The following is an 11,066-nucleotide window of genomic DNA, read 5'->3' as shown; positions in this document are numbered from 1 at the left end:
CTAAGCAGTGTCCCACAAACAGTCGTGGATTGAGTGACCAAATTATTATTATTTTTTTCTTGAGGTATTATCAGGCGTGTGGAGTAAGGAAATGTGCCCAAGGTTTCGCCCTGCCGGGAATCAAACCCAGGCTGCTGTACATTGTATCAGGCAAGTAGAGAAAAAAATAAGATCGGATAAGGGGAAAAAGTGAAATTAAGTTTAAATATAATAAAAGTAGCAGTGGCTAAAGCGGAAAGATCAGTGGAGAGAAGGGAATAAAGGACAAAGAAAATGGTTCAGATTTCAAAAGGCACATTTTGTTCGAGGTTTACTACAATATAAAGTTATTTTCAGGTAATATTGGCTTTACCATTGCTGTGAATGAGCTGAACCATCGTCAGGTTAATGATTAATAAAATAGCACTTGCAGTCTCTGTTAATAAGTAGCCCTGTGTCCCATTGGTCGACTTTGATCACTTTTTCTGTTCAACGTTAGTCCCTCACTTGTTCTTCCACCATCAGCAATGGCCATTCCGTCTCTCTGCCCCCTCCCTTTGGGACTCCATCCCAGTCCATTCACCCTCCCTGACCTCCTTCAACACTCTTCTCAAGACCCTCCTCTTCGACTGCACTTTTGGCTCACCCTCCCACCCCTACCCTCCCTGCCCTCCACCCTTTCCTGATCCCAACCCCACCCCCTGCACCAGCGCCTTGGGACGTCCTCCCCACGTGAAAGGCGCCGTGTAAACGTTGTTTGCTGTTGCTGTTGTTGTGCTGTATCCATTCACAATACATTACAGTTCTATACTTTAATAAATAAAAACGTGGTGCCTTGTTAAGTTTGTTTGTAGTTTTATTTTTGTAACTAAAACAATGATTAGGCAGAAAGGTATTCACTGCGGTAAAGATGTCACTGATATGAAGACAAAGTGAACATTACAGTAGCAGGTTTCACACAATTGTCACACACACACACACACACCATACACTCACACAAATTGTCCGATCAAAATCCTTTAAGACATGGTAGTATTACCACCTTGCAAATGTTTGTTCAGCATCATGGTTTAAGAATAAGGACCAACAGATGTCTAACAAGGATTTCATACCATTTATTTATATCTATGCATTAAAAAGACGCCTTTAAAAGATGAAAACCTGATGCTTCCAAATATTCTAATACAGTTTATAAAGTACTGTATACAGTTTGATAATTGATTAAAGCATTATGTGGGATTTGCTTATTATATATCTACATATTTGACCAGACTGCAATTTATCAAACTTGCTCGATCAGTCACTGATGAATTCCATTCCCTCAAACATTTGCGCATCAGTGTTTAAAACCTGAATGTAAAAGATATAACTAAGTTAAAGAGAACAAGTTTTATCATGCAGTGAACAAAAGGATAGACTCGGTGACTCTTATAAACACACAATTCCCTCGCCCAGGTTGATTATGTATGTATTGTACACACAAATTTAAATTTTAAACAAATAAAAGTAAACTTTGCTTTTTACATTGGCTGTGCCCAAGAGTTTGTAACAAATTTAAACTTTTACAATATACTACAAAATTGTTGCTTCTATTTAACACGTCTTCATTCATCGAAAAGCAAGCTTACATATAAAATTGACCAGTGTACTAAAGAGGCCAGAAAAGTATCACTTGGCAACTTCATCCATTTATAAAGGGCTAGCAAACAACATATAAAATTTATATGCAACTGCAATTATAAATTGGATGCTGTTTCACTTTCTATACGTTAACGTTTCATTCATTTCGCTGCTCTGTATAGATAATGCAGTGTCAAACCCTCTCCAGCAATATTCTCCTATAAGGTGAAAAGTTAACTAGTCTGACTGCTCTTGTTTGAACGTTAATTTATTATATACACAAAAATATGAATTATAAGCTATTGAGTTCCCATTGCAATAGAATACAAGTCAAGGCTTTTTTTTTGTTTAAAAAAATGTTCATAATTTAATATTGTAAGCTTTGAAAGTTTTTTTTCCCCATAGTAAAGATTCTTCTGTGTTTATATGACTTCCAACGCTAAACATGAATATGTATAGGTTTCACACAGATCTTAAGTTAGTGACTTTGTTCCCCCTCCACCCCCTCCCCATGGAAGATTATTTCCAAAATTCAACACCTCCCTCCACCTCATACAAAGATATTGGATGTTATTCAGAGACAAGATGACCTATTGATATAAAAATAGCTCCATAAAAATTTCCATTTATCAACATCAAGAGCCAAAAATGAAGCCTGCGTAATGTAAAGCCATATTCGTAATAATTGCTTAAATAAGGTGTGATGGAATAATTTGACTAAAGAATCTGAAGTTGCTTCAACAGAACCACGAGTACAAATCGCAGTGCTTAACAAAAATTCACTCACTGTTCACACGCTGGATAAAATGCAATGCATCAACTGCTCTAACCAAAAGCTAATCAAACGACTGCAATTGCACAGCAACTGCACCAAGACAACACTCTCACCTGCTGCTATAAAGCCCAAACTGGTTTGGGATTGGGATTAAAGTTCAGATCGTTTTTTATTGATATATATATATATATATATTATATACTTTCTGATGAAAACATTTTAAATGTGCATCATTATAACTCAAGATGAATAAAAGATAAAAACGACAGGTATAATTTGAAGCAACCGAGTGTGCAGTAAAATGGAAAGCTGAATGTTTCTGAGTACAGAATTCCAGCATTTAAGAATTAAAACTGTTAATTAAAAAGGGAGTCAATGTGATGTTAAGAGTGTATTTAAAGTTGCAGTTATCTAACCTACTCAGAGTCCCCACTTGTTTCCATATCTTCATAGCTGAATGATTTTTTATCCCCCATACACGTTTTTTTCACGTTAATCTTTTCAAACTGAACAAACTAAGGACAATTTCTAATGGACTCTACAAAGAACCCAGAAACACTATAATTGACAGACCTTCATCAGATTTGGTCCAGTGTTTCCAAGTTCATAGCGAAAGATATTTTTGTGCAGAAAATAATCAATAAGATTGGACTTAACATTGACAAGTACTTGAGAAGTGTTGAGATGAATGTGGAAGAGTTGAAAACAATGGATCTTTTCTGAAATGTGTTGCATTTACACAAAAGATATTTCTTTATAATTACTAGTGCATAACAGGTTCACCAGAGGGCAGGCAACAAATATTAAAGGGACAAAAACATATTCTAAGAATTCCTTCGTACATAATTTTCCATTTACTATCTCTCTCCCAGTAAATACCCCAGAATGTTTCAAACATTATGAAGACAGTACAAATATAAATATAAAATCTACATCTTTGGTGGAAACATTCTTAAAATAAGCTTTTTTTTACAGCAGGTTGAAGAATTCAAGTATTGCTTTGATTAATAGCAAACCCAAATCTTCCACATTCTGGGGAGAGAAGAAAGATTTCCCTAATTGCCGCCTCTGAATTTGAACACTCTCTGCCCCCAAAAGCAGACATCTGGGTTTTTAATACACTATTTTGAAGAGCATCATTAGTTTACGTAGAAAATAGAATTTAATCATCCCATTCAGTTTCCTGCCCAAACACTTATTAAGCAGTGTCTAATTTACTTGAACTCAAAGAAAGTGACTTCTGGCTGGAAATTAATAGTCTAATATATTCTGTAATCAACCATTGAAGAAATCATTACCACATGATTTTAATTGTGGAAAATGCAAGTTTTGTAAGTTGACCACAAGAAAGTCTTTAACGTGCAGTTACGCGGGACTCTGGAGTAGAATTTCAAAAATTGGTAAATTTATCGATTGTTGGTTGAAATACAACCATTCCACATGGCGCAAAAACATTTTTAAAAATTCTAATGAAGCTGCAAATATAGCAGTTTTGTGGCATGTTTTGTGCAGAAGCTGCATTTTAAACTGCGAGTCTTGAAAATACGGTGGATACGTTAGACAAGATCGTCTTATCTACACAGTTAGTGAAGTAATGCTAACTTTCTATGGCAGGACTTAGAAATATTGAACAATTCAATATTGTGAATGGACAAAAGTAGGTGGTACAGATGATTTAATAAGGCAGTCAAACACCTTGGGGGGGGGGGGCTGGGTGTCATCTGCACCACATGATTGGGGCGATATTAATCAGGATTGTGTGAATATTAAACACAACTGAGGAAATATTAAAGCACTCTTTGCGCTCGGATAGTTCCCACTCGAATTGCAACATAGGCAATCCTAAAATAAATAATTAATAAAAAATTGATGGTATCAGCAGAATACTCAATCGGTACCTATAAGAAACCATTTTACCCACTTATGAGTTATGTGGATTTTGTCACAAGCTGAATAAGAATGATACGTTAGTTACCCATTAAGTATCTTCAATATATTTAGACAGATAAAACTGTTAGTTTTGTTTACAATCTTTAGTAAATCAGGAAAGTGCTTAAATTTAAAGATTGAATCCAATAAACATTTAACCGGCAATGGTCACACCTTACAAATACCAGTGACATTTGTATTTTTTCTTTTTGGAAAGTGCCAAAATATGGGGGGCAAGTTACAAGTTTGGGCGCGTAGCAGCAGTGTCAGTGTTAGACAAGTTAAACTCTGCCACAACACAATAACCTTGGGCAAACTGTGTCTGGCCGAGATACACAACAAAATAAAATCGGTGTTCAATTGATGATGCGCTGCAGCATCAAGGTGTTTTGGTTAATCGGAGAGGCCTACATTACCAGACTTCCCTGGAAATGTGTTAAACCAATGGAGAAAAATGTATTAACTACAGACCGTAGAAGCACTCCATTCTATACAGAGCAGCGCTTAACACGGGAATTGTCGCTGTGAAATGCTAATGCTATATTACAAATATTACAACAGCAGATTAACCGAAGGCCTGGCTCGCTGTAGCATCTGGTGAAGAAGTCATTTGCGCTCTGCCCTCGGGCACACTCACTAAGGGAAATTCTGAAAATTCTGCGTTAGACCCACGGGCTCGGTTTACTTGTCCGTTTCCAGCGCTGTACTGGGGAGGCATGGCAGACCTTGTGTTCTGGTACTGAGATCTGAATGTCTGTTCAAATCTGCCCATTTGGTAGGCCTGATGGACCGGCTGGGACTCGACCTTCTTCTGAGACGACACCTGATCCAGAAACTCTGGCGACGGGACCGAGCTGGGATTCGTCTCGTCTCCCGCAAAAGAGAACGTGTGCTGGGAGTCACCGACCAACAAACCGTAATGGGATTTCTCGGTAGACGATCGGAGAGGGGAATCCATGGCTGGCCGAAAGCCACTCTGCATTGCCATTGAGGCCATGGAAGAAAACATTGGTTGACTAGAAAGAGCCTGAGCATCGTTTCCATAAGTGAGATTAGGACTGGGTAAATACGCATCATTCTGGCTAGTTCTATCCAGAGCTTGCTGCAGGAATTTTGAATATTCCTGAAGCATATTGACTTTCTCGGTGGGTGCTGAGTGGGAACTGGCCCCCGGTCTCTCGGCCTGGGCCACCTCGGTTACATCTGAATTGTTTATGGACATGGATGAGGCCACTTCTGTATCGACCACGCCGAAAGGCAGCTCGTGTTGCCCATTAGCCTTGTGAGAATAATGGTCCAGCAAAGTTTGCAGCACCTCGTCAGGAATCCCACTCTTGTCGTGGCTGCTCTTGATGTCAACGCTGAGCGATTGAGAGTCCATCATAGCGGTGGCTGCAGTCTCATCAATAACACTGGCCACGGCTGCCTGAGTCACTGATGGTTGAGATGCGATCTGACCTACATTCAGGGCATACTCTCGGTTGTTATTACTCGCTGCTTGCAAGTACCGTTTTTTCTTCATGAACTGCACTGCGTCGTCATAATTGTTACTGCTCTGCACAGGCTTACTGGGACCTTCCTGTAAGGAATCAGCCGGGTCGATGTCATGATTACCCTCGGAATCCAGCAAGGTCGGTTTATCGACAAGTTCGTAAGGGTATTTAGACACTTTACTCTCTTCGTACGTAGATAACGCAGGTATGGTTTGGCTTGGTTCCAGCTGTGGTTTCTGCTGTCGTTTACTATTAACTTTCTTGATGACCAATTTGGGTGGATGGATTTCTCCAGAAGTGCTCTCAACACTGCCATCGGCGGTTGATGAATGGGGCATTTCCACAGAGTACTCTGCCACCATATATTCATCTTTCACTTTTGAGCCAACAGTATAGAGTGCTGAGAAATTGCCGTCATTGGCAGGGCCATTTTTGTGATCGACTTTATCCACTGTCCTGTCTTTCTCACAGATTGCCATTGAAGTCTTGGACTTCTCCCCTGTTTTTTGCTTCTTTTTTCGAGGCAACGGGTTTGCTTTCTGTGTCGAGGGCAGATTCGGGTCTTCACTGTCTCCCAGATCACCCAACTTCAACGCACACTTCAGCTTTCTGTCTCGGTTTTCGTGGCACATGCGTTTATGCTTTAATACCCGATCAGTTCTAGAAAAGTACTGAAATAGTCACAACATTAGCATCAATAGAATTCCATTTAATCAGTATATTTAATTATTTTTTAAAAAAGCACAGAAAGAATGCAGAATTTAAACATCAACTTGAGAAGCAAAGTTGACAATTTCTGCAACAATACAACAGATCCTAAAATAAAACTTTCCCCGTGGTGTAACAGATAGTTGCACACAGCAGTGTCCCACAAACAGTCATGGATTGAGTGACCAAATTATTATTATTTTTTTAAAATTCAGTTTTGTTTTGAAGGGATTATTATCCCCGGAAGAGATCCGCCAATTGACTAACAACGGGATTCCTACTTACAGCTAGGTAAACAGAGGAGTGTGGAGAAGGAAACTTGACCAAGATTTCATCCCCTGCCCAGGAATCGAACCCAGGTCTCTTGCTTGTGAGGCGAGCACTCTAACCACCGAGCTACAGGGTTCCACATTAGGGTTCAGGGTGCTTTTCAGCAATTGCAATAATCCATTGCTGAATGTAGCTATAATCGTCGTCACAACTAGATTTCTGAAACTCACAATTATTTTTTACTACAAACATTTAATTTGTGCAAAGTCTCCAGTTTCTTACCTGGTGGCAGTATTCGCACTGATATGGTTTCTCCCCACTGTGAGTTCGCTTATGTCTCTCCATATGATATTTCTGTATGAACCTCATGTCGCATTCATCGCAGCAAAACGGTTTCTCACCTGCAATTCCATTTTCCAAACGTTAACACACAATAATATTGCTAAATACTCAATTCCTGGATTTAATTTGCTCATACCTCCCTCTACTGGTTACACTTTTTTTTGAAAAAAACAGAAGCTGAGGCACATAGTGCAAAATGTAATAGAAAATATGATATTTTCCAGTTTCTTTTTTCTGAACTTTTGGCTTCTTCCAAAGATTCTCCTACACTGAGAATAACTGGGAGGTGAGTCCCAGGAGAGCTGTGGTCCATCCTAACTGCAGACACGATCATAGAATCGCAGAATCCTACAGCACAGAAGGAGGCCATTTGGCCGATCATGTCTGTGCTGGCTTTTTGAAAGTGTTATCCATGTAGTCCCACTCCCTGCTCCTTCCCCGCAGTCTTGTAAATGTTTTCTTTTCAAGTAAATATCCAAAGCACAGTAAAGGTCCTTAACAGCATCTCGATTCTTATCCTCTTCACTTGTCAAACGCTCCCACTGCACATGCTGGAACAGTTTAGAATTGGATCTCTTTGGAACGAGGGAAAATGTTCAGAAAAAGAACGAACACTGCTGTCAAATTAGCAACTTAAAAAAACAAAAAAGTTTGACCCTTTCTCACCCATTTGTGGCTTCAGAGTATTTGCACATAACAGAATAAATGGTGTGTACCTGTGTGAATTTTCTCATGCCTTTGCAGCAAGTACTTCTGAATAAACCGCATGTTGCACTGGCTGCACTGATATGGCTTTTCACCTGTAAATACATTTTACAACATTACTATACCTTGTGTAGAAGATAAAAGTATAAAAGTATTCATTTGTGAAGGAAAAAAACATGACATCTAGGTCTCTGCACTTGCAGATACAAACACAAATCAACAAAGCACTGTGCAACGAAACCACAATGCTCCCCTGTAGTTAGATCTGTGGTTTTTTCTGACCAGTTTCCAATAAGAAAACTACAGTGAAAAAGACAAACGATAACTTAGTCCAGCACCGAAAAATTGATATTCCTGAAAATCGTTCCTGCCACCAGTCGGTCGGACTGTCCCATTATCACTTCAGATAATCTGTGATTATATTCAGGGTTTAGCTGAACGGTTGCTCATTTCTATATGGATTTGTTTCTGCCAGGAAACAAGATCTCACATGATTTTTGAGAACATGATCGAACAGCTTGACACAAGTTTGAACTCCTGCTAACCTGTGTGAATGAAGACGTGTCTTTGTAGATGGTAGTTGGTACGAAAGGCAGCACTGCAATGTTCACAGATGTGTGATTTCAGGCATTTTAGCCCAAATGAGCCATCTTCATTTATTGTTAGAACCTGAAGGGAAACAAAAGTTGACAATATCTTTTCCATGTTATGTAAACCTACTGCTGCTACCTCAATTTACAGAACAAACCACAGCTCCACTTACTACGTCAAATTGCTGCACCATTACTGTTGCACTCCTTTCAAAGATTAGTTTAACAATGAGTTTATTTATGTAAACAGTTACACTGCAAATTAAGGAGTGTTGAGTAAAAATCTTGAATAAAAAGCTCATTAAAAAAAATGTTTGTAAGCTATCTGCAGCCAAATATGCAAGAATGACTCAGGAAAATTTAAGTTGTAGCAATGTCTGACATACTTAATTCAATGCTAGTGAGAGACATACTATATTAAAGAACAAAATTGCAATTTTTCCAAGTAGCATTAACAGGATTTTTTAAGTACCTTCAAAAGATATGTTACCTTGAGTGAAATTAGCTGGGTAGACTAAATGGGTAGATGATCAATGATCTGTTCCTGCCTGAACTTGTCACTAGAGCTTTAAATGTGTTTACTAATCATTTTTATGTGGCAAGATTATATATAATCTTACCACATAAAAATGACTAATAAACTACGTTTCGCCCACAAACTATATACTGTAAAGTCAATTCACTTTACAGTGTACTCTGTAAAGCTCTTTGAGACGTGATAAGGAGCTACATCAAATGCAAGGATTATTATTATTACATGTAATTCTTACGCACTTACCTTTGATGGGGAACGCTGTTTTCTTTTCTTTTTCTTCTGTAAATCTATTCCATCTTTTGGTTGTCTCTTATTTCTCTTTAGCTGTCCAGCTTCTTCAGCATACTGTATTTCTTGTTTTACATTTACCTTTAAAACATAACAAGTTATGCATTAAACCAACATAGCAGCTAGCAAACCATCCTCATTCACATTACAATAAACATGCAAATTTGAGAATTTCCATATTATCTTTTTCTGAAACATTTCCTGAAAATGAATTATAATCATTATACTATTTTGGGTAAAATAAACAAACTAAGATATGGCACCTTATTAAACAGAATTACTGATTACATCATATACTTTCTATCAATTGTAACTCTTTTTAAAAAAAACTAGAAGTACCAAACATCTTGAAACAGGAAAAAATTTATGCATTTTATCGGCAGTAAAATAAAGTGAAATATTACCATAAATTAATAAAGTAAAAGTGTTTTCACATATTCCCTTTCTATCCTGTGCAAGGCACCCTTTTCAGAGTGAGAAGACCACTTAGGCACATAAGCGGTCCAAGTCAACTAAGTATTGGTTTTATCTAGGAAACTTTTCCAGACAATAAACATGCGCTTATTAGTCATTTTTATGTGGTAAGATTAGATAGTCAATTCACTTAACAGTATATTCTTTGAAGCGCTTTGAGACGCCTTGAAGACGTGAAAAGCGTTGGATCAAATGCAAGGATTATTATTACTATTATTATTGAGGAGATGGTGAAAATATTTATGACTGGATTCAACTACACCAAGATTAAACAACCTAAACTCACATTCAGTTCATAGGTTAATTCCTGAGGCAGCCTTTCATGTCCATCATTTTCATCCTCGTCGTTTTTAACCGTCTCTTCGTGAATCATTAGTTCGTCGTGTGAAATGAGTTCCTCCTGGGTCAGTGTAGCTCCCTGCAAAACGGCTTCTTCTTGGAGAAGTTCATCGTGAGAAACCTCCCCCTCTTCCAATATAGTTTCCTGTGCTCCCACAAGCACAGATGATTGATCAGAGACTCTGCCCACCACAACCATGGGCCTGAAGACTGCATCTCACCTATACTGCTGCATTTAAGAAAAATTTGGTGCAACTTGTCTTCGATATTCATTCTTCAGTAATATCTAGTACCTGAAGCAAAATTAAGAAAAAAACAGCGTTATGAGGAACTTGTCGAAACTAATTTATCCTAAAAGACAAGGATACAAATTGCACCAAGCAGAAATTCCATTTCTTTTAATTTATTCCAACATTGACAGCACCCATTGAGATAGCAGTTACTGCCAATGATTACTGATGCTGTGACACTTCAATAACATAACAAATGGGTCCAAGTTCGACTGCTGACACTTGAAGGGGAGCAGAGATTAAAATAATTACAATAATAGTACTTAACAGAAATTTCCAGAAAATATAAAGAACATTACATTCATTTAACTGTTGTAGTTAAACATCTTGCTTAGCACATTTAACAAGTCTAACGGGGTGCAGCTNAAAAACACAATGTGCCATACCTTTGACCTGGAAAAGACTGTGAAAATGTGCATTGTACTGGCACATTACATTGGAAAGCTTACTAAACTTCACCAGAATTTTAATGCATTAAATGTGACAAGCAGTTGTTACTACAGCAGTGCTTTTTCACCTTTTAAAATGAGACTTGCGTAATGTGTTTGCATCAATAATGCACGTTCATAGTTGCTCAATTCAAAAGCAGGCAACCTCATCGTAGATTGTGAGGTGAAACAATAAATACACAGGATATTCAGAACATAAAACTTGATACAAAATGGAACAAGGAATAAACCCAGAGTGTACTTTTCTCCTTCTTACATTCCAATTAAACTGTGTATTTCT

General features: G+C 38.0%; 1 protein-coding gene across 1 annotated transcript; it reads right to left on the bottom strand.

Moving 5' to 3' along the window:
• Nucleotides 1-817: 817 nt before the first annotated feature.
• znf148 (zinc finger protein 148) lies at nucleotides 818-10,322 on the bottom strand. The gene is made up of 6 exons (XM_007889895.2): nucleotides 9,995-10,322; nucleotides 9,190-9,315; nucleotides 8,367-8,490; nucleotides 7,833-7,916; nucleotides 7,057-7,175; nucleotides 818-6,467 (listed from the first exon to the last, which is right to left on the bottom strand). Exons 1-6 carry the CDS (start codon nucleotides 10,244-10,246, stop codon nucleotides 4,869-4,871), a joined length of 2,304 nt encoding a protein of 767 aa, XP_007888086.2. The 5' UTR covers nucleotides 10,247-10,322; the 3' UTR covers nucleotides 818-4,868.
• Between the last annotated feature and the right edge of the window lie 744 nt (nucleotides 10,323-11,066).

The sequence above is a fragment of the Callorhinchus milii genome, unplaced genomic scaffold (assembly GCF_018977255.1).
Source record: "Callorhinchus milii isolate IMCB2004 unplaced genomic scaffold, IMCB_Cmil_1.0 Scaffold6, whole genome shotgun sequence".
Taxonomy (NCBI): Eukaryota; Metazoa; Chordata; class Chondrichthyes; order Chimaeriformes; family Callorhinchidae; genus Callorhinchus; species Callorhinchus milii.
This window is presented reverse-complemented; position numbering and strand designations above follow the sequence as displayed.

Coding starts and splice junctions, on each gene's coding strand:
- znf148 (XM_007889895.2), bottom strand. CDS start 10,246: ATGGTTGTGGTGGGCAGAGTCTCTGATCAATCATCTGTGCTTGTGGGA. Junction 9,316..9,994: donor AATTAACCTATGAACTGAAT/GTGAGTTTAGGT, acceptor TATGTTTTAAAG/GTAAATGTAAAACAAGAAAT. Junction 7,176..7,832: donor GCATGAGAAAATTCACACAG/GTACACACCATT, acceptor ATGGAATTGCAG/GTGAGAAACCGTTTTGCTGC.